Below are 24,616 nucleotides of genomic sequence, written 5' to 3' on the forward strand. Positions count from 1 at the left end.
TGGGCCACGACTGGTTACAAAATATTACAAGCAACTGGTCGGAAATCTTTTAAGTGAGCTGTTGAGGAAGTATGACAGCATAATGTGTGACAAATTGGGGAAGATTTTGGTTACAAGCAAAAATATTTGTAGTTTTGAAGGCGACACCCCAGTTCTATAAGGCCAGACCTGTGCCTTATGCCCTAAAAGTGAAGGTGGATGCAGAATTGTGCCGCTTGGAGAACATGGGCATCACCCACCCACTCATAGTCCCTGTGATGAAACCAGGTCAAACTATTCACATCTGCAGAGACTACAAATTAACTGTGAACATGGCTACTAAATTAGATAAATATCCTAAACTGGGGATAGAGGATTTGTATGCTAAATTAACTGGAGGCAAATCTTACACCAAACTGGACATGAGCCATGCATATCAACAGCTACAGTTGGATAGCACATTTAGAGGGTATATAACCATCAACACACACAAGGGCCTGCACCAATATACATGCCTACCCTCTTGGAGTATCGTCTGCATGTGCAATCTTCCAAAGGACCATGGAAAGCCTATTGCAAGGACTTCCCCAAGTAGTAGTGTACATGATGACATCTTGATCACAGGATCAACAGAAACCAACATTTGGCCAACCTAGAAGAGGTTTTAAGAAGAGTTTTGGAAGCTGGTGTATGATTGAAGAAAGAGAAATGTACTTTCCAAATGACTGAAGTCACTTACTTGGGTCATTGAGTGAATGCCCAGGGGTTGCATCCAGTAGAGGAGAAAGTTAGGGCAATTAAGGAGGTGCCCTCTCCTACCAGTGACACTGAACTCAAGACTTTTTTGGGCATGATAAATTATTTCTGTTGCTTCTTGCCAAGCTTGTTAACAGTGTTAGCACCATTGCACTTATTACTGAAAAGAACCATCATTGGCCATGCAGTGCGCACAAGAAGAAGCCTTCATAAAGGTCAAGAAGATATTACACTCATCATGTCTACTCATACATTATGACCCATAAAAAGAATTAATATTAATATTAACTTGTGACGCATCTCCCAACGGGGTGGGAGCGGTCTTGTCACACAGGATGGAAGATGTTTCCAAAAGGCCAGTTGGCTATGTCTCCAGAACCTTCTCTGCAGCCAAGGAAGGTTATTCACAATTAGAAGAGTGTGTGGGTGGTGAGTGGTCCCATGCATGGGGCGAGGGCAATGACAGTGTGTGTGAAAGAGTGAATGGTGATTTCCCTTGCACTGGCAGTGATTGACACCCTGTGGGTGTGTGATGGGTTTGTGAGTGTGCGAGTTGGGAGCAATGAAAAGAGTGACTTACCCTGGCAGAACAGAGGAGATCATTAACTCTTTTGCATCACTGGGTGGCTGTCCTCTTCTGAAGGGCGTTGGCACTGACCACAGCTGCCACTGCCTCCCAAGCCGGGTTGGTGATATTGCTATCCATCCAGCATCCAGAGCGGGGGTAGAGCCAATCACATCGGGCCTCTACATCATCCAGCAGTCACTCAAAGGACCCGTCGTTAAAGCGGGGTGGGGGGGGTGGAGGAGCGGGGCTGCACTCTTTTTGCCTTTTCTGACATGTCTCCCAGGCAGCAGTGGTGAGCTGGTGGCGATGAGCGCTTTGCTAGCGACTGCCTTTTAAAGATGGCGGCTGGCGTGATGCAACAGTGGGGTGATGGCGAGCGGGCGAATGAGAGCCCGCTCACCATGGAAACAGTGTGTTTCATGGGAGTGAATATATAATCAGGCGGCCTTGGGATGATATGGCATGAAAATCCGCCATTTTCATCAGCGGGTAGGACTCCATTTTACCCGCTTGCTCCTTCACTTAGTGCAATTCTGGGAAAATTCAGCCCTGAATCTTTAATTGCATGACTTCTGTATATATGTATATGTTGTGGATTAAGATATTTTTTGTAAATAAGAAATGTAAAAGAAACTAAAGGGGGAGGAAATGTAGTGATTGTAGGTATAACCTTTCCTGCTGCCTTTAAGTGTCACAAGCTTGTACTGCCAAATCAGCCCTAAGCACGGGTAACCTTAGGGGCAGAGCTTTCTACTCGTGGACCTGGTTCAAGCACATAGCTTCTGCAAGAGCTCTATAATAAAGTTATCTGTTTCAAGTAAGAAATCTGTCTGGTACATCAAGTTAATTCCACACTGCGAATAAGAAATTCAGAATGAACTTCTTTACCCAAAGAGTGGTGAAAATGTGGAACCCGCTGCCATAAGGATTGTCTGAAACAGATAGGACAGATGTGTTTAAGGGAGATTAGATAAGCATATGAGGGAGAAGGGAATAAAGATCATGCTGATAAAGTTAGATGAGGAAAGATAGGAGTGGGCTTGAGTGGAGCTTAAACATTGGCATGGACTTTTGGGTGGAATGGCCAGTTTCTATGCTGTGCATTCTATGTAATTCTAAGTTGAGTACTCTTGTCCTATGTACATGTAGAGATGAATAATCTCATCTAAAGAACTATTACAGAACCTGTGGACTCTGCACATATAGGGATTAGTAATAACAATAATCTCATTTAAAGAACTATCACAGCGCCTGTCTCCTATGAAAATGTAGGAATTAATGATAGAATTGATTTCATCTGAATAATTATTACAGTACCTGGGTCCTGTGTACATATACTGATTAATAACAATCCTCTCATCTAAAGACCTATTGCAATACTCATTCCCATTCCCATGTCATAATTGTTCATGCTCACACTCATTATCCTCATACCTCCACCTACCGCTTGGCACCATAGTGCTGTCCTCTTAACAGTTCCCTGCAAAGAAGATTAACATGTGTGCCTGGACTGCTGCTGCCTTCCTAATCAAGACACATGTACAAATTTAGACCCACAGACAGAAACCAGAAGTCTAACACCACGCAATTCACTGTTTCTGGCAGGTGTACTGTCATTCTCTATAAGACCTACATCACGCCTCATTACCCACAAAATAAACCAAAATCTTTCTGGCTCTTCAGTGAACCTTTAAGTCTGCCTGTGCCTTCTAACGGCCCAAGAAACACCTAGACTTCCTCTTGTCACCAACTGTCAGGGTGGGTGGCACCTTCTTCATTTTCATTACACACAAGAACATGTTCAAGGGAGTGTGTTCCAGGTTCCAGTCGCATGCAATCCGGTGTTTCCTGCAATTATTTACATCTGGATGGTGTCAGGAGGGGGAGGTCATCCCTGACACCAGCTAGAAGGTGATCTGAAGCTCCTTCAGATTCCAAATCATCTTGCATATGAACCTGAGGTTGGAGTTTTACTGGTCCCCATGCTTCACAGGAGTGTAATAAGACAAAAGGTGACACTGAAGCAAAGAGGGAGATGTTAGGACAGGTGACCAAAAGCTTGCTCCAAGAAGTAGGTTTTAAGGAGGAGTGGGAGACTGACATGCAGAGTGGTTTAGGGAATAAGTTTAAAAAAGTTTAGGGCCTAGGCTACTGAAGACACAACTGCCAATAGTAGGGCAGAGGAACTGAAAACAGAGTGCAGATTGCAAACAGAGTGAGCTGATATGAGTTTGGTGAATGGGGAGTTTTAAATATCAATAACTTTATAAAAATCTGTTTTGCAGTTAACATTTAACTGGTATTTAGTTAATAAATTAAAGTAAGTTTCTTCCAGCCTTCGGCAGGGATAAACAAGCTCTACTGGAGAGCAGCTGATTGGTAAATTGGCTAACTTGTCCAATCTAGCTGTTATAGTATCAGCTCCAAAGACTATAAATATGGAAGTTTGTGTGCAGCTTTGCAAACGGAGTGCAGATTGCAAGCAGAGTAAACTGATATGAGTTTGGTGAGTGAGGAGTTCAGTGAGGGAGGAGGAGTTGCTCTATTATTTTGCATTTTTCTTACTTCAGTGCAGCGGAAGAAGCTGTTTGGTGAGTAACCGGTAAGCCAATTAGGAATTAAGAAGCATATAACTCAGTTGCAGTACTAGTATATATTAAGCAGAGTAAATTGTAGTATATATAGGAATTAATCTGTTAAGTAAGAAAGTAATTAAATTAAATTAACTAAATAACGTAAGTAGCAATGGCAGGACAAGTGTTGTGCTGCAGCTGTGGAATGTGGACCGTTCAACAGAACTCATGAGGACTCGAGACATCAACTCTTTTCTTCTCCGCCAATGCTGCCAGACCTGCTGAGTTTTTCCAGGTAATTCTGTTTTTATCCCTGGATCATTACCTGAGCCACGTGCAAATTGGCACAGGGTAAATAAAATTAGAGAGATGAATATGTGGGAGAAGAGGATTCCAGTCCGTGGGGCACTGGCACCAGTACTGGGAAAAGTTGGGACTATACCGTTCAGATGGTCTACACCTGAACCATGCTGGGACCAGTGTTCCAGTGAGCTGTGTAACTAGGGAAGTAGAGAGGGTTTAATCTAACAGTGGGGGCAAGGGATCAAGTTTGGGAAGATGTGATAACTCAAAGAGTAGAGACAATGCAAGAAAGAAATATATTAATATGGAAAATGATAAAAAGACCATGACAGGAAGGGACTGAGAGTACAAAACTAAGAGTAAAACAGCAGATATGGCTAGGGGTTACAAAAGTAATAGAAGGACAAAACTAAAGACTCTGTATCTTAGCATTTGAAATAAAACAGATGAACTGAGAGCACAAATAGAAATAAATAAGTATGATCTGATAGCCATTACAGGGACATGGCTTCAGGCGGACACAGATTGGGACCTGAATATTGAAGAGTACATGACATTTAGGGAGGATGGGAAGCTAGGAAAAGGTGGAGGGGTGGCTCTGTTAATTCCACGGAGTGGAATTAGCACCATAGAGAGGGATGACCTAAGTTCAGAAAACCAGGATGTATAAGCGGTTTGGGTAGAGATGAGAAGTGATAAAGGCAAGAAGTCACTTGTGGGAGTGGTGTACAGATCCCCTAACAGTAATCACATGGTAGGACAGGGTATAAAGGAAGAAATAATGGAAGCTTGTCAGAAAGGTTCGGTGATAAGCATGGGGGATTTTAAACTACATATAGACTGGAAAAATCAGATGGGTAAAGGGAGCCTAGATGAGGAGTTCATAGAATGTTTTTTGGATAGTTTCTTGGAACAGTACATTCTAGCACCAACCAGAGAGCAGGTTATACTAGATCTGGTATTGTGCAATGAAATAGAATTAATTAGTGATCTCATAATGAAGGCACCCAAGACAGCAGTGATCATAACATGATTGAATTTTACATTCAGTTTGAGGGAGAGAAGAATGGGTTTAAGACTAGTATTTTAAACATATATAAGGGCAATTATGAGGGCATGAAAGCTAAAGTGAACTGGTAAATTAGGTGAAAGGATAGGTCAATAAAAAGTAAACAGCAGGCGTTTAAGGGGACATTTCAGAATGAACAGAATAGATATATTCCAATGAGAACAAAAAATTCCAAGGGGACCCATCATCCATGGTTAACTAAAGAAGTTAAAGATCGTATCAAACTTAAAGAAAAGCATGTACTTGCATAAAGATGGGTGGCAGGTCAGAAGATTGGACAGAATATAAAAAACAGTAAAGAATTACTAAAAGATTAATAAAGAGAGAAAAATTAGAGTACTAGAGAAAGCTAGCTAGAAATATAAAGGCAGACAGTAGGAGTTACTTTGGTATTTAAAAAAAGAAAAGAGTTAACAAAGTGAGCATTGGTCCTATAGGAAGTGAACCTGGGGAATTAATATTGGAAAATAAGGTGAAGGCAGATTAACTGAACAGGTATTTTGCATCGGTCTTCACTGCAGAGCATACAAGTAACATCTCAGAAGTAGCTATATATCTTGAAATGGAAGGGAGGGAGGAACTCAAGAAAATTGCAATCACCAGGGAAGTGGTACTGAGCAAATTGTTGGAGCTACAGGCTGAGAAGTCCTTGGGTCCTGGTGGACTTCCTCCTATGATCTTAAAACAAATGACTGGTGAGATAGTTTTGGGCCTGGATTTTTCCTATGTTGGGCAGGCTGGGCGGGAGCGGGCGGAGGTGGGCGCAGAGCCGATTGCCACCCGTGATCAGCTGCGCGCCGCCGGCCCACCCATCATCATGTGCGACCGATAGCACTCAGCACTATCTGTGCAGGCAGGGGGAGAAGGGAGATTCAGGGCCTGCACACTTGCACGTATGCGCGCAAAAGAGCGCAGCAATCTCCCTGAGGCACGGAGCTGCCTCAGGGATATTGAATGGTTATGAAAATGACTAAGAATCAATTGAAAAATTCATTCAAACATGTCCCTTCATGTGACTGTGTCACATGTGTTGGGATATGTTTGTAAAGGTGGGAAAATTTATTTATTTATTTTATAAAAGTTTCAGGAAACCTCATTCTGCCCGGGGATGAGGTTTCCTGAAAAATGCGAAGGACGCTTGGGCTTTTCGCCAGCCCGCCAACCTTAAGATTGGACAGGTAGCGTTCTTATATACTTTAATTAATCCTTCAATGGCTTTAATAGGCCCTTAACATTTCGGCGGGCGCACAGCCGACTCTGGCGCGCACCCGTCGAATGAAATATCATGATGACGTTGGAACGCATGCTGACATCATCACACATCATTTTACGTGTCGGCGTGTCAGGCCTACCCCTGTACACTGACCGGAAGATCCTGCCCTTAATTTCCAAAATTCCCTAGTTTTGGGGAAGGCTCCATTGGATTGGAAAATAGGGAATGAAATAAAAAGCAGGAAACTACAGGCCGGTTAGCTTAACATCTGTCATAGAGAATATGTTAGAAGCTTTTATTAAAGACATTATAGCAGGGCACTTAGATAAATTCAAGAGTCAACATGGTTTTGTGATGGGAAATCATGTTTAGCCAATTTATTGGAGTTTTTTGAAGAAGGAACATGTACTGTACTTAGATTTCTGGAAGGCATTTGATAAACTGCGACATCAAAGGTTATTGCGGAAAATAAAAGCTCATGGTCTAGGGAGTAACATGTTGGCATGGATAAAAGATTGGCTAATTAACAGGAAACAGAGAGTATGCATAAATGGGTCATTTTTTGGTTGGCAAGATGTAATGAGTGATATGCCAAAGGGATCAGTGGTGGGGCCACAACCTTTTATAATTTATATAAATGACTTGGGTGAAGGGACCGAAGGTATGGTTGCTAATTTTGCTGATGACACAAAGATAGGTAGAAAAGTACGTTGTGAAGAGGACATAAGGGGCTACACAGGGATAAAGATAGGTTAAGTGAGCGGGTAAAGATCTGGCAAATGGAGTATAATGTGGAAAAATGCAAATTTGTCCATTTTGGCAGGAAGAATAAAAAAGAAGCACATTATCTAAATGGTGAGAGATTGCAGAGCTCCGAGATACAGAGGGATTTGGGTGTCCTAGTGCGTGAATCCTAAAAGATTAGTATGCAGGTCCAGCAAGAAATTAAGAAAGCCAATCAAATGTTATTGTTTATTGTGAGGGGAATTGAATACAAAAGTAGGGGGGGTTTGCTTCAGTTATACAGTGCTAGTGAGACCACAGCTGGTGTACTGTGTACAGTATTGGTCACCTTATTTAAGGAAAGATGTAAATGCATTAGAAGCAGTTATGGGGAGGTAGTGGCATTGTCACTGGACTGGTAATCCAGAGACCCAGAATAATGCCCTGAGTTCAAATCCCACCATGGCAGATGGTGCAATTTGAATTCAATAAAAATCTGAAATTAAATGTCTAATGATGACTATGAAACCATTGTTGTTTATTGTAAAAGCCCATCTGGTTCACTAATGCCCTTTAGGGAAGGAAATCTGCTGTCCTTACCTGGTCTGCCCTACATGTGACTCCAGACCACAACAACGTGGTTGACCCTTGACTGCCTTCTGAACAAGGGCAATAAATACTTAGCCAGCAATGCCCACATCCAATGAATTTTTTAAAAAAATTAGAGTCAACCACAATGCTGTGGATCTAGAGTCACATGTAGGCTAGACCAGGTAAGGATGGCAGATTTCCTTCCCTAAAGGACATTAGTGAACCAGGTGAGTTTTTAACAATAACAGTTAATTGGTCTTCATTAGACTTTTAATTCCAGATTTTTATTGAATTCAAATTCCACCATCTGCTGTGGCAGGATTTGAACCCTGGTCCCCAGAGTATTATCCTAGCTCTCTGAATTACTAGTCCAGTGATAATACCACTATACCATCACCTCCCTGTAAACAAGAGTAATTATGAATGGGCAATAAATGTTGGCCTAGCCCAGCGACACCCACATCCCATGAACGAATAATTTTTAAAAAGTTCAGAGAAGGTTTACCAGGCTAATACCTGGAATGGTCAGGTTGTGTTATGAGGAAAGGTTGAACAGGCTAGGCTTGTATCCACTGGAGTTTAGAAGAGTAAGAGGCAACTTGATTGAAACATATAAGATCCTGAGGGGTCCTGACAGGGTGGATGTGTAAAAAATATTTCCTCATGTGAGAGAATCTTGAACTAGGTGTCACTGTTCAAAAATAAGACGTCGCCTATTTAAGACAGAGATAAGGAGAAATTTTTTCTCTCAGAGGGTCAGGGTCATGAGTCTTTGGAACTCTCTTCCTCAAAAGCTGGCAGAAGCGGAGTCTTTGAATATTTTTAAGACAGAGGTAAAAAGATTCTTGATAAGCAACCAGGTGAAAGGTTATCGGGGGTAGGTAAGAATGTGGAATTAAAATTACAATCAGGTCAGTCATGATCTTATTGTTTGGCGGAGCAGACTGGAGGGGCTAAGTGGCCTACTCCTGCTCCTAATTCATATGTTCATATGTATGTTCATATGACAAGAGGCCAGAGTTGGAGAAATGTAGAAATCTCAGAGGGCTGTAACCAGGAGAAAGTTACAGTGGTGTAGAGAGGTGAGACCATGGATGGATTTGAACAAGAGGATGAGGTCTTTCCCACATACATGTTTTACTGTATCACACTTAGGAGTTACGGGCAAAGGCCATGACTAACAGCATTAACCATGATTGAGGTTAAAAAAAAAGAAACAGTAGGTTGACCATATAGATCGCTTTGAAATTATCCACCCTGCTGCAGTGTATTGAAAATTGCATTGTGCATTTTATCCACTTGAGGCTACCGTACACACATATACCAGCAGAGGAAGTCTGCTGGGAGAGACACTAAAGGATCCATGTTTAACAGCTCATGCAGTTCTAATTCTAAATGTCTTTGGCTAAATATATAACTAAGAACTACTTACCTGCTTTACATTGTGTGACCTCTGTAACTATTTTTATGTATAATTGAAGAGAAAACAATGTTTAACTGAACTATCACAAGGTTTGTAGTGACAGTTTAAGAGAAAATCTTCAACTTTCACACAAAAAATGCATTTGTATATAGCCTTTCACAGCCTCAGGATGTCCCAAAGCACTACACTACCAACTAAGTACTTTTTTTTCGAAGTGTAGTCACTGTTGTAAGAAATGCATGGCCAATTTGTGCATACCAAGCTCCCACAAACAACAATGTGATATTAGCTAGCTAATGTGTTTGAGTGATACTGTATTGGCCAGGACACTTGAAACAGAGGAACATGTACTACAGACAGCTTTGTCATTGCACATAAATTATGTGAACTTGGTTTCTCCTCCTATTGGTCAGTTTGCAATAGGAAGATCCTAGCCTCCACCAATGTGACACCCTTTTTAACAGGGAATATTAACCTTACAGCATGGTTTGGAGGGCAGAAAACCAGGTCTTCACTGACAGGACTAAGAAAGCATCTTTGGATCTGGTGTATTGGCAACCCAACCTCCTGCATCGTTCTCATTGTTTTCCTTTGGTCATCATCCCGGGATTTTTGACACCTGTGCCATTTTATTTCGGTGAATCTTTTGTGTATAAAAGGGTGGTACACTCCCACAACCCAAGAGCTCCATGCACAAACAACAATTGCTGAACACAACAGATGAATCTGTCTAATATTACTGAGGGGGAGGTGTAAGGTGTAGGTAATATTCAGCTGGCCAGCAGAGACTCTCATTAAATTGTAAAGTCTCTGTTCGAAAGCTATTGGACCTTAGTTTGATTTGATGCCGTGTTGTGGGAAGTGCACTCCAGCACTTTCTTCATTATAGTGCAGCTCCTGAGGTTGGCATGACAATGAAGGTGGATAACATTGTAAAATTCAGAAAGATATTAAACTACAATCCAGGAGCCTCAAAGGAAATAACTTTCAGCATGCACTGTGCCCCAAGGCACCACGCAACCCCGACTGGAGATGTTTCGGGTCTATAATCTTAGTTGCCTCGCAGCTTGACAGGGACCCTGTGCATCCCTGAAGTGAAAGTAAGTAGCGTGGAGGCTTCCTTCGTATGGAACGGGGAAATATTATGCCATCTGTCTCCATGCAGGTCAATTGAAACAGATTCAAGCCTTGACTCTGAGAGAGAACAGCAGCAGCTTGAGAAGGTGCCAGATGATGCAGTTTGATTTCCTGTTCCATCGGCCACTTTGCAGGAACACTGCAGCAGCTAACGCAAATCAGCCAGGCGCCAAAAAAGCGCAAAACATGTGCTTCAGCCCACACTGCATCTGCAGGCACCTGCACAGTTTCTGCCACCGCTGTTGTCACTGTGGTGCATCCATCGGCTGGTGCCAGTACTGGTTTGCACTTTGTCATCCACTGCATCACTGGCCCAAGACATGGCCGCCTCTATCCACCACATGTTCAGTGCACCTCTGGCCTGAGCCCTCGCCACTTCTGTATTCCCTTTCCCCACGACATGTCCAGTGCACCACTGGCCTGAACCCTCGTCATCTCGCTCCCCCTCTCTCCAACACATATCCAGTTCGCCACTCACCATGTCTCGCTCACCGCCCCTTTCCCAAGCACTTGCCACCCCTCTCCTGCATTTACAGTATCCGTCAGATACAGAGGAAAGTGCCCTGTACATTGTCTCATCACACACTGTCAGGAATGACAGGTGTTATGTACAGAGTAAAGCAGCATATCATCCATTTTTATTTTTGAAAAAGGCAAATTTTTTTTATCAAAGAGGGTATATCATCGTTAGCAGTTTCCGGTTCATGAAATAACCTGTTTTCTGGGTGAGTTTTTTTTTTCAGCCATTTTTGATGCAGGCAGGTACCTGGGGCATCACTGGCAGTGATGTCACAGGCAATGCAACAACATGTGCAAGAAGTCACCTAACTCAACCTTGCAGGAAAACCCACTGTTGACAGGGGAGCAGCGGCCGGACGACTGCCTTTGCGCGGTTGCAACTGTGAAAGCCGTACTTGAATTATTAACACGTTGGATGTCTTTAAAAAGCCTTTCCTTTCCAAATCTCTTCCTTGTGTCAACAGTGACTACATTTCAGTCGATTTGCTGTGAAGCAACTGGGGCCATCCTGAGATCATGAAAGGTGTTATATAGATACAATTTTTCCTTTCTATTCATTAAGTTTAATAAGAATCTACACTTCAATGCTTTAAGGCAAAACATAAAGAATGGCATCCACCAACAATGGAGAAAACAATGACATGAGGGGGTGTAGGCTTGATAGGGGCCAGCAACAATTTGGGTCCCATCCTCCTGGATCCCCTTTTCCCCATGAGGGATTAGACTCTTCTTGCACCAGTATCGGACCAACATCCCATGCTCCAAGACTCCTTTTCAAGTTGCTGGTCCTCGGAATGGTCCTCCTTAGCCTTATTTCTCTGCCACACCACTAGACCCTATGACCCTCTTTCTCAGTGGTTGCATTCCCCTAGAGTAGACACTGTGCCAGTGCTCCCAACTCCTTAATCATCCCCAGGCATTTGGAGCCCACCTGAAACTTGCCCGGCCCTGAGATGCCACCCCCTGTACTGTTGGCTTTCACCCCACACCATGAGAGACTCACCTGTAGATGTCTTTGCTTGCGACTTTACGCAAAACCCATCCATCACATGGAAATTACTCAACACCTTTATAGCTCCTTTTTCATCCGAAGACGATTCATTAGGTACAATTGCAGAAACTGAATGTGTTGATATTGCCAGATATCACAGAACCTTGTGCAGAGATGGAAAAACAAAGTGACAAAAATAAAATGCCCATCTGTTAAGTCAGCCTGCCTTTAGGGCAACAATCCAATTGATTGCCATCTGCTTTGTGCTAACAGCAAGACTTCATTTTGCTCGACATGCTAATGGCACAAATTGCAAATTGAATGTTGTCCATTCTCCTCCCGTTCGCCTCATGAACACTGGGGTGAAGACAAGGCCTCCTCTGTTGCAGTGCCTCAGTGGTAGCACTCATGCTTCTGAGTCAGATTCCCACCCCAGAGACGTGAGCGCAACACCTAGGTTGAGACTCCAGAGCAGTACTGAAAGAGTGCTGCACTGTCAGAAGTGCTGATTTTCAAACGAGATCTTAAACCGAGTGTTATGACGTGGCAAATGATGTGTGCCAGTTGGATCAAATCCAAGAGGGAAACGTGATCATGTGATCACAGCTGTTTTGCAATTAGTATTTTATTTCAAGACGCATGCCTTGAATTCAGAAGTAATAAGATTACTGCAACTTCAGAGGTTTAAACAAAGGAAAAGATTTCAAGTACATACATAAGTCTACAAATTACTATTATAATAACAACTAAAATTCCTAATTAATCTGACTCCCAGTTGCACCTTCATTAAGGCAACAGTAAAAACTAATAGATTTAAACAGACCCAGGCAAAACAACACAATACCCTGGATAGGAGAATTCAAAGTGAGGTTTCTCAATCTTGGTTCCTGTAGACAGCAACTTGATGCACAGAGGCTGGAGGCTTTTCACACTTGTGTTAGTTCTTAAAATGCCTTCTTTCTTACACATAGCCTCATCTCCTTTATACATGTTCCTCCATTTTTAATGTAAATTCCATTGTTCCCATATGTTTTTGCAATTTTACTTTCTTCATAATATAAATATTTCATAGTACTAATTTTATCAGCAACCTTTGGGAAAAATAAACACACTGTTTGGCTTAGCTTCTTCTGGCTAGGTGTAACTCCTTACCATCTCTTTGAAATTCAAACTAACCTAATTTATCTAAAAATGTAAATCTTTCTTACACCTCACATTCTAAAACTTCAGCCATGTTTACGTGTTTAGCATTTCAACCCTAGCTTCCTTTTTGATGACTCAAAAGCCTCCAGACCAGCTGTCTCCAATTCAATTAAATCTCCCCCCACACACACATACACACAGAGATATTAATCCAAAGCCCACAATTAGCCCTCTTTTACAATAAATCACAATAGTATTATGAAAATTATTATATTCCCATGACACCGAGGCCCTGTTTGCACTCTCTGATGGATACAAAGACCTATGGCATTATTTTACAAAAGAGCAGGGAACCCCTGGCCAACAATCATCACTCAACCAACATCATTAAAACAGATTATATGATCATTTTCTCATTTGCTGTTTATGGGACTGTGCTGTGCACAACATGGCTGCTGTACTATACTATACTATATATAGTACTATATGTACTATATGCCTATAGTATAACAGTGACTCCACTTCAAAAAGTACTTCATTGGCCGTAAAGCACTTGTGAACATCATGAGGTCATGAAAAGCGTTGTATAAATGCATATTCTTTCTTCTTTTCACACAGGAGACACATGTGAAGAAAGACAAAAGCACGGTAAAAGGGGAAATTGATGGATTTTTATTTTACCCAGAGTATCAGACCGGTGGAGTTAGTAAAGCAATGAGATGGGCAATAAAAATGGATTCAAATGACATGTAGATATCTTTGGCAGAGAAAGGATTGAGGGATGAAGTGAGAGGTGGGCTGATAGGCTTGAACAGTTTCAACAAAGCATAGCCTCGCTGGGTTGGGAATGGTTACATTACTGGACTATTAATCCAGAGGCCTGTACTGATCAGCTAGGGAGGGAGTGTTCAAATCCAACCATGGCAATTTGAGTTCAGTATTTTTACATTTTTCTTAAACCTTGAAAGAACAATCCAGTCTCAGTAGAAAGCGACCATATCATTGTTGGTAAAAAAGTCCAACTGGTTCCCACAAGTCCGTTTAGGGAAGGAAACCTGCCACCCTTACCTAGTCTGCCTGTGTGTGATTCCAGTCCCACACCAACATGGTTGGTTCTTAGCTGTTCTCTCTGAGGTGGCCTAGCAAGCAACTCGGTGCATCAACCTGCTAGAGATGGGCAATAATCACTGGCATTGTTAGCAATGTCCACATCCCAAGAATGAACAAAAAGAAGGATTCAATTAGGTTTTCCATTCCCTGTGAAAACTTCTGTTCATGAAGTACTTTTGAAGCGTAGTTATTTTTTTAATGTAGGAAACAGTGGATAATTTGCGCATGAACACAATCCAACAACCAGCAATGAGGTGATAACCAGATCATCTGTTTTAGTGACGTTCGTTGAGGGATAAATTTTAACCAAGACACGAAGGAGAACTCTCCAGTTCTTCAAACAGTGCCACAGGAATTTGTACATCCACCTGTGAGAGCAGATGGGGCCTCAGTTTAACATCTCATTTGAAAGATAGCATATCCAACTGTGCAGCACTCTCTCAGTCCTGCATTGGAGTATCAGCCTAGATTTTGTGCTCAAGGCTGTGGAGTGCGATTTTAACCTGTGGCTTTCAAATCAGAAGTATGAATACTACTGTTGAACCATAGCTGATACCACTTGATATGAAGACATTATGCATTCACAGGATAAAATCTTACAGTTCCATTTTTCTCGCCGACTGTAACAAATTGAATCTGATGCGAATTTGAAAATGTCCAATAAATTAATACAAGTTGCCACAGTTTGTCAATCAGGGAAACAAATTGGATGTCTTGGAAAAGATCACAAACGTTTAAATGTGTACTTCTTCATTATCTGTTGAATGGTTTTACGTCTGTTGCTTAGAAACCTACTTGGTTGCTAAGAAACCTTCCACGTTTTAACGAATCATCAGAAATGTATTGAAACAATGGCATGGCCATTTGTTGCAGAATTGTAAAATTGAGTACTTAGTCCTCCATTAGATATTAATATCTTGCATGTAATCAGGATTATTAAAAGAATAAATCATGAGAGCGACATCCCTCATTTCTCTGTAAGCGCAGAGCTTTCTAAGACAAATGGATAAAAGCCATTAAAAGTCTACAACCTGCATGTTGTCACCACTGATATGAGCTACATTAGTAACTAACAGAATCACAAACTAGGCTTATTCGTACACAGGGGTCGATTTTCACTTGTGTTACTTGTACAGTATCAACCTCAAAATGGGGTCAGCTGCCATATCGTCCCTGTTAATACCGGTGTTGTGGCTGGCTCCATTTTGAAAGGGCCGTCTGCCCACCTGTTTCAGGCAATAGAATATTTTTAATATGGAAGCCGGGGCCCTGTGATGTAAATACAGACCCCCAAAACCATCTTCAGTCAGAACTAGTAGAGGCTACACTGAGGAGGCACTGACCGATTCCACAGAAAGTAATTATGCATTAATTTCTGAGTGCACATCCATGGTCCGCAAAAATACTCTGGGCTGCTGCAATGCCAGGGTCTCCACCCACCACTGTCTCGACCTTTCTGCACTCCCCTCCTCCCCTGCATTGTACATTGACCCAAACCCAATCTTGAGGTCTCTATCTAGCGAGCTGTACCAGATTGCCTTTCATATATCTGGTGCTCCAATCATCCACGGGAGCAGTTTAGCCCCTTATCCTTTATTTCAGTTGTCAGCCATAGCTCAGTGAGTAACACTATTGTCTCTCATGAACTCAGGGTGTTCCAAAGTGTTTTACAACCGCTGCAGTACTTTAAAGTGTAGTCACTGTTGTAGTGCAGGAAAAGTGCCAGCCAATTTGTGTACAGCAAGATCCCAGAGACAGTAATGTGGTAATGACCAGATAACCTTGTTTTTAAGTGATGTTGGATCAGGAATAAATATTGATCAGGACACCTTCTCTTTGAAACCCCGATTTTTTTTTCTTCCCTCCTGGGATGTGAGCATCATTGCTCATCCCTAATTGCCCTTAAGAAAGTGGTGGTGAGCTGCCTTCTTGAATAGTTGCAGTCCACAGTGCCAATGGAAGGGAGTTCCAGGAGTTTGACCTAGTGATAGCTGGTGATATAGTTCCAAGTCAGGATGGTGTGTTGCTTGCAGGTACTGGTGATCCCATGTGTCTGCTGCCCTTGTCTTTCTAGATGGTAGAGGCTGCGGCTTTGGAAGGTGCTGTTGAAGGATCGTTAGTAAGTTGCTGCAGTGCATCTTGCATATGGTACACACTGCTGCCACTGTGCATTGGTGACAAGGGAGTGAATGTTTAAGGTGATGAATGGGGTGCTGATCATGCAGGCTGCTTTGTCCTGAATCTTTGCTCTGGGGTCTTTATCTGAGAGGTCACTCAGGACAGGTTTATGATTCAAAAGGATGAAAACCCAATCAGTGCTCACTATCATGCCTCCTTTCCATTAAACCTAACACCCAGAGACACTATCTGGCTGTGTAAACACAAAATGCCTTGGCCTGCTGAGGAAATGTTGGGAGGCAAACACATGATTAACATTTTGATTCTAGCCAACTGAAGCAGAAAGTGAATTGAACAGACAACACTTGACAGAGACAAATGTGAATCAATAGAGAAACGAGCCCTTCACACTATCTCACCAACCTTGGATTATGCTGAGTCTCTGCCTGAATTCAATCTTCCTCAGCTATTTGTGTGACCCCCAGACAACTGTGCATGAAACATTTCTGGAACATGCAATTTTCTCCCAACAATTAAATAGAGCAGCTGTTGCAGTGCTGTGTTGTGTAAGGGATGATGGAGTGGGTTATTCCACTGGCTCATAAAAAAAATGATTTAGTAGTTTTATTCATCAGTTACTCAACACAAAGAAAATCGTTGTGTATTATACATCATTTTTGTGTATATGCTGGCTTTCCATAGCACTACTATGCATTATCTTTATGATGCTTTGCTGTAGAATTGTGCAAGTAGAAACCAGGCTTCATTGTGCCCTTTTCTGTGTATAAAACAGGTCCAATGCTGCCCAGTTTCAAGGCCCAAAGTCCTGCGCCCAAGGATCTCTGAAAAACCTCCAACTCAAGAGTGAGTCAGGTCATTTTTCAGTCCTCCTCAAACAGGCCTTAGAACTCTCATGTTTGGAAATGCAGGGCCCAAGGCCTGCTTCGGACCCATCTGCTAAATGGGTCCAGCAAGGCCTCGCCCTGGTTTCTTCGGCAACCACTGCTAACGAAATTATTCTTAAAAAAAATCATTCCTGTGGAACTCCTCCTGCCTTTACTAGATTCCTGATCATGATCAGCTCCCCCGCGCCCCCCCCCCCACCCCATCACCCCCCCCCCCCCCCCCCCCCCCCCCCCCCCAACTAGCTCTGATTTTCCTCCCCTCCCAGGGATTTACTTGAGGGCCTACAGTTCTCAGTGAAGATTAATTCTCTTCTGTTTGTAATGTGCAGCAGGTAGACTGAAAATATCAAATGGATTTCAGCCAGGAAAGGGTCAAGAACTGCAGCTTCAAGTTGCTGCTATGCAGCTATTTTTGTAACGTTCTTTATGCCATAAATATGACTTATTTACATTTGAGGCAGCTGCAAAGGGTGTGCATGAATAATTAAAACCTGTCACTCTGGAATGTTACTGGCTGAATAAAAAAAGGGAGACACCCATTTCTCTAGCGCCTCAGCAACTTCGGCCTGTCCCAAAGCACTTCACAGCCAATTAAATGCTTTTGAAGTGCAGCCACTGTTTTTAATGCGGGGAACATACCAGCCAACTTTCACACAGCAAGATCCCACAAACAGCAAAATAATACCAACCACATAACCTGTTTTGGTGGTGTTAGCTCAAAGATAAATACCAATCAGGACACCGGGGAGAGAAGCCTCCTCCCCTTGGGACTATGGTGCCATGGGATCTTTTGCCTCCACCTAAGAGCACAGACGGAGCTCTGGTTTAGCCTCCCATTCAAAAGGTAGTCTTTCCGACAGTGCATCGCTCCCTTAGTGGAGGTAACAACATCCTGACTCACAACCAAGGCAGCAATACAGTTACAGACCCAACAAGAAGGCCAAGTGAAATTAAGTCAGGCTGATGCAGTGACGGTATCCATGTAGGATACATTTCAGTTTGATGCTTCAATCCTGTGAACAATCAGGATTGGGGTGGTGGGGAAGTACAACTCAAAGAAAACTCTCCTGTTGGATACTTGCATTCTCTCCAGAGACCTGTGAAATTGACAGGAGAAAATTGTTACAGTGTTCTCGCCTTTTTCCCTCTCCTAAAGTCTGTGGTAAGTTTCTGAAGCGTCCCGGTCTAAAAAGTCCTTCTTTATAAATATAAGGTAGTCACTAACAAACCCAGTCCAGAATTCAGGAGAAACAGCTTTACCCAGAGAGTGGTTAGAACTCTTTTTCTTTATTCTTTCATGGGAGGTGGGTGTCAGAGGCAAGGCTAGCATTTGTTGCCCATCCCTAATCAGCCTTGAGCTGAGTGGCTTGCCAGGCCAATTCAGAGGCACTACAGAGTGAACCACATTTCTATTGTCCTGGAGTCACATCTGGGGCCAGACCAGGTGAGGGTGGCATATTTCCTTCCCTAAAGGGCATTAGTGAACCAGATGGGTTTTTACCACAATGGATGATAGCTGCATGGTCACTATTGATGAGACTAGCTTTCAATTCCAGATTTATTCATTGAATTTAAATTCCACCAGCTGCTGTAGTGGGATTTGAACACAAGTACCCAGAGCATTAGCTCAGGCCTCTGGATTACTTGCCCAGTGATATTACCAGTATGTCACCATCTCCCCCAGTGAATAGTAGAGATAAGGGGAAGTTAGATAGTCATTTGAGGGAGAAAGGAATGGCAGGAGGCTTGTGCAGGATATAAATGCCAACATAGATCTTTTGGGGCTGTTTCTTTTGCTGTAGAAGCCTTATAGATGATGACTGTTAGTTTGTTGTTCCCTGGATGGGGAGAATTTCTTTTAAAGGTGGGTAGAGAATACTGCAAAGCAAACTTATCTTTCAGCTTCTATACTGATCAGTACACCTCCTCCACATTGTCTCATATCCAAATCACCATAGCCCAGGTTTTCATGAGAATCTGTCACTAATAATCACTCATCGCCTGCACATAACAAAAATGAGGTGCCACTGTAAGAGCCATATTCCATTATAGGTTTCATTTTAAAGTATCCAAGGAACATATGTAAAAAGCTCATGTCAGAAATATATAACCTTTGCTGTATCTCGTCAAACAATCAGATTCCAGAGCTTTGTTCAGTCAGGTGTCTGATAACACCAATCCTTCAGTAACCCTTCAACCAGTCAGGCCCCAGAACAAGAGACCATTATCCTGTTAATTAATCAGACATCAAAACACATATAAAACAGATCCCTAACAGCCTTGCCTCTTCAGCCAATTATATCCCCAAGAACACTGCCCATCCACCAATTAGAACCAGGATCCAATTAAGTCCAAAACCATGAAACCAAGACCCCATCAGATTCCTGAACCACGTCTGTTGTCATTTCTGATTACTTCCACCCCTCCATGATTGGACTCTTGTATCAGACTCTGCTTCCCAGCTACATGCACCAGGTGTCAGAGCCATCACATCCTGATCCTCGCCTCACCACTCCCCTCACAGTCCCTAATTCCAGCTGCACTGCTGTTCCCCTCACAACTCCCTACATCACAAGCCAATTGGGATCATACAAACTAGGAGAAGTAGGCATTTCAGTCCATAGAGTCATCGAGTCTGCTCTGCCATTCAATAAGATCATGGCAGATCCAATTGGAGCCTTAATTCCACTTTCCTGCCTGCCACCCCGCAGCCCATAACCCTTGACTCCCTTGTCAATCAAAAATCTGCCTAACTCAGCCTTGCATATAGTCAATGACCCAGTCTCCACTGCCCCACTGGAAGAGAATCCAAAGACTAATAACACTCTGAGTGAACATTCTTTGTCGTCTTAAATGGGAGATCCCTTATTTTGAACTGTCTCCTAGTTCTAGATTCCCCCACAAGAGATAACATCCTCCAGCATCTACCTTGCCAATCCCCCTCAGAATCTCAATCAGCTCACCTCTCATTCTTCTAAACTCCAATTGTGGAGAAGCCCGAATGGGGAAGGCAATTCAGGCCATCTTTTTTCACCCAACTGGAATGGCCCTACAGTTCTTAAGTGATTCAAGGGGTTTTGTCCCTGCCTCCTCTCTCTGAAGTCCCTTCTAAGTTTTGAGCAGTTTCTGTGATAAAATAATTTCTGATGTCAATTCTAAATTTGCTTTTACTCATTCCACCTGTGACATCTACTTCCAGTTTAATTCAAATTCCCAGCTTACTTTTTCCATACCATTTGCAATCTTATATTCCTGTACAAGATCACAACTCAGACATTTTAATTCAAGGCTGAAAAACTATTGGTCTTTCCTCACAGCTCATTTCAGAATAGTGTCATGCGATTTTTGAGGTCAGAGAGAGGACAGAGGGCATGTTGGTTTACTGTCTTATATGAAATTTAACGCCTTGAACAAGGCTGCACCCCTTCAGCCCTGCACTGGAGTGTCAGCCAAGATTATGTGCCTAAGTCCCCTGAGTGGGACTTGAACCCACAACCTCTGACTCAAAAATGTGATTGCTAGCACCACACCAAATGCTGATATGCTGACATGTGCACTTTCTCCTAAGCCCACACTCAATGCTTAAATGCTTTCGTTGGGTACCTGAGCACACTTCTGGAAAGATACCTGAAGTGGTCTATTCCTCAGCACTAGCATATTTTACCATGAAGAGCACAATACTCACAATATAAAGACTTTATAAACAGCCGTATATTTCAAAGTGTTATGATGCAATACAATTTTTCTAGGAAATGTTGATAAGCAGCTTTGGTTAAAGAGACAGTTTCATCATTGAATAACTGATGTAAAGTGTACCATTCCTCACTGTTCAAAACTATTTATTTTTATTCATTCCTCTCTAGACCAACAAGGGTGTGGCGAAGGGAGACTACCACCATGCGAGCTCCAGCTCCAGGCGGGCCCTGTTCTTGGCCGTGCTCTCCATCACCATTGGAACTGGCATTTACGTGGGTGTTGCTGTGGCACTGATAGCCTACCTGTCCAAGAACAACCATTTGTAGGACTCTGACCTAAGTGGACACACACGTAACTCTTTGGCATGTGACCTCTTGAGACATGCAAGAGAAGGCCCAAAATCAGAAGGTGAACTGGGCAGCTCCAACACGGCCAATGGAACATTTGATTAAAACAAAAACCTCATCAGCATTCATTATGCCGATCAATCGCATCAGTGTACAGTATTAGGAGAACAGAAGACCAAGTGTTTCCGGAAAGTAGCCCGGGCTCTAACTGGTAATTCAGTCAGCTAAAGAAGGAGGAAGCTTTGCCCCAAATGTAAGGATGAGGCAGCTTTTCAGAAGTGTGTTAGAGCAATGACAATAATGTAGAAAATTTGTTCAAGTTGTCCTGATAGCTTATGGTTGTTTTGGAAACAGCTTGTGAAGATGAGGCTCTCCAAAGTATCTCTTTGCTTCTTTCTTGTCTCCTTCTGTTAATCTCCTCACAGGTTGTAGCCTGCTCCAAGGCCTTTGGTAAATGACCAGACTGGAAACTGGCTACCAGACCAGACCCCCTCCCCCCTCCCCCTCACCAGCTCTCTTCTGCCCTGCTTCAATGAATCTCTGTAGACAAGCACCTGGCTTCTCAAGGACATCTTTTCAAATGGCATCTCCCACCTCCAGCCACTGGTTTGTCCTGAGTCAGCTGACCAGCCACATTTGGAGTGAGGCTTCACTTGGTTGTAGAATCCACCAAAGGAAGGGTTCTCACTCCTGGCGGCCACCTGACAACCATTGGCTGGAGACGTAGGGGTCGTGTCACCAGATGAGGACGGCGCCAGGCTTAGCAGTTCAGTTATGATCAGCCAAGTCTCTGACCGAATGCGCAGGCTCTAGCCCAGAGAACGAGTGTGGTGTGAGTCTGTGAACTTCATCAATTGGACCTTGATGCCTTTCATGATTGAATGGCTTGCTAATACTCAGGGTCAAGGCACCCACATGCATAATGGTTCCAGACCTCATTATAGCCTTGTCCCTAAACATAGACAAAAGAGCTGAGTTCAAAGATTAAATAAGGTGATTGTCCTTGACATCGAGGTAGCATTTGACCAAGTGTCAAATCAAGGAGCCCTAGCAAAACTGGCGTCAATGGGAATCAGGGGGAAACCTCTCCACTGGTTGGAGTCATACCTAGCGCAAAGGAAGATGGTGGCACTTGTTGGAGGTCAATCATCTCAGTCCCAGGACATCACTGCAGAAGTTCCTCAGGGTAGTGCCCTAGGCCCAACCATCTTCAGCTGCTTTAGCAATGACCTTCCAGAGGTGGGGATGTTTGCTGATGAATGCACAGTGTTCATTCCCATTTATAACTCTCAGATAATAAGATAGTCCAGGCCGGCATGCAGCAAGACCTGGACAACATTCAGGCTTGGGCTGACTAGTGGCAAGTAATATTTGTGCCACTCAAGTGTCAGGCACTTTCCATCGAGAGAAAGTCTAACCATTTCCCCTCGACATTCAACATGATTACTATCGCTGAATCCCCCACGATCAACATCCTGGGGGTTACCATTCAACCATTTTATTACCTCTTTGACAAAAAGAGAATATTGTTTGGCTAAATCCAGTTAAATTTTGAATCAATTTCCTTTCAGAGGTTTCAAGAACAAAGAGCAACAATCTTAAAATCTAAGAGCCAAGCCATACAGGATCAAAATCAGGGAGCATGGTTTCACATAAAGGGTAGTAGAAGTATGAAACTTACTCCTCAAAAGGCTCTTGATGTTCAAGTTCAACTGGAGCTTTCAAAATTGAGATTGATATATTTTTGTTCTGTAAGACTATTGAGGGATATGGAGCAAAGTTGGGTGAAGGGAGTCGAGTACAGATCAGCCATGAATGGTGGAGCAGGCTTAAAGGGCTGAATGGCCTCTTCCTTTTCCTAGGTAATCTTTGTTTATATTGATTCAAAAACATAATTGAAACAGAAACGGGATAACTTTTGTTTTATCCCAGCATTGTTCTCGTTCCACGGGCTTAAAGGCATTGTTACCTCCCAAATCAAACAGCTTCCACCTTCTCTAAAGCAGCATACCCTAATGCGAAGATATATCTGACAGCATTAATGTCATGAAGCCAAACTCTAGTAGTTTAATGATCTCTAACTGTGCCTGGAAGTTGAAACCGGGCCTGGTTCTATAATCAATTGATTCTTACGAATATTTAAGCAAAAGGTTTTTTCAGCAGAACTGAAAGCTTGCTTCCTCAAAGAACTTGTAGCAACTGATTCTCCTCTCAGTTCAAACTGCTAATTGTTCTCTACATCTAGTACAACCTACCTTTCTTTGTTTTAACCCTTATTCCCATTCCCCGACAAGCTTGGCATCATTTAAATTCTACTCCTTGACTTGTCCCATTTTCACTCCTATTATTTTCACCGACCTAAACTTTGGTTCAGTGGGAGTCTGAAGGTGATGGTTCAAGTCCGACTCCATCAACTTGACTACAGTAGTGTAGTGTTGACTAAGTCAACACTTCTAGTGCATTACTAAGGGAGTTTTGCACTGCTGGAGGTGTCATGTGTTAGTTGAGACATTAAACAAAGGTCCTGTCTACCCTCTCAGGTGGATGTAAAAGATTCCACGGGACAATTTTGAAGGAAAGCTGGTGTCCTGACCAATATTTATCGTTCAACCAGATTCACTAAAAGCAGATCATATGATCATTATCATATTGCTGTTTTTGGGACCTTGCTATGCATACATTGACTATTATAGCACCATTTTCTACTCATGTCTACAATCCAATAAAACTAATCATAAAGGGGAAATGATAACCCATTGTCATTGGGCGAGTTGATACTTTACCATGGCCTCTGATCAGAATTGTGTACAATTATGCGGTCAGTGCTGCCACACTGACACCATGCCATTAATCACATCCACAGGAAAATTCCTGAACTTTAATTGGAAAGGGAAAAGTGTGGATTACCAAATCTCACCCTCAGTTACAACTGTGCAAATGTACACCAACACAGCTGATTTACAACAAAGTCCTGCTGGCTAGTACTAGAATTCAACACGCTCAACAGGATTCCATCAATTCTTGAAGAGGAGAGCCTTTACCAAACCTTTATGCTAACTGTGGTATCGAGAGATTGAAATGATTATTCAGCTAATCACACCTACTCAATGTGAAATCTGGTTAAAGCAGGATAAGAACAATTTACCTGGAGCATGTAGAAATGTCCATAAAAGTGAACTTAAAAACAAATTGATTTGACAGTACTGATTTAGTCACCTAACACATTCCTGAAAGTTAAGCATGCAGAAGATAAAAAAGGTAATTGTATGTTATTTCGAATTTTGCAGTTAATGAATGCCCTAATGTTACCAGAATGGTTTAAGTTCTATTTGCATGTAAAATTGGATGTGTATTAATCAGAACGTAGAAGATCACATGGATATATATATTATATATATATATTGAGCTACCACAGTCCCATTGGCGTATTTATTGCTTATATTTTTCTGACT

The 24,616-nt window shown here is 42.5% G+C and overlaps 1 protein-coding gene across 1 annotated transcript in view; it reads left to right on the forward strand.

The window, feature by feature from the left end:
• The window catches only part of LOC121275376 (synapse differentiation-inducing gene protein 1-like), a 46,839-nt gene extending 25,696 nt beyond the window's left edge, over nucleotides 1-21,143 (forward strand). The window contains exon 3 of the mRNA XM_041182907.1: nucleotides 20,985-21,143. Coding sequence (XP_041038841.1) covers nucleotides 20,985-21,143 — 159 coding nt within the window. The remainder of the gene's footprint in view (nucleotides 1-20,984) is intronic.
• The last annotated feature ends 3,473 nt before the right edge of the window (nucleotides 21,144-24,616 follow it).

The sequence above is a fragment of the Carcharodon carcharias genome, chromosome 2 (assembly GCF_017639515.1).
Source record: "Carcharodon carcharias isolate sCarCar2 chromosome 2, sCarCar2.pri, whole genome shotgun sequence".
Lineage (NCBI taxonomy): Eukaryota > Metazoa > Chordata > Chondrichthyes > Lamniformes > Lamnidae > Carcharodon > Carcharodon carcharias.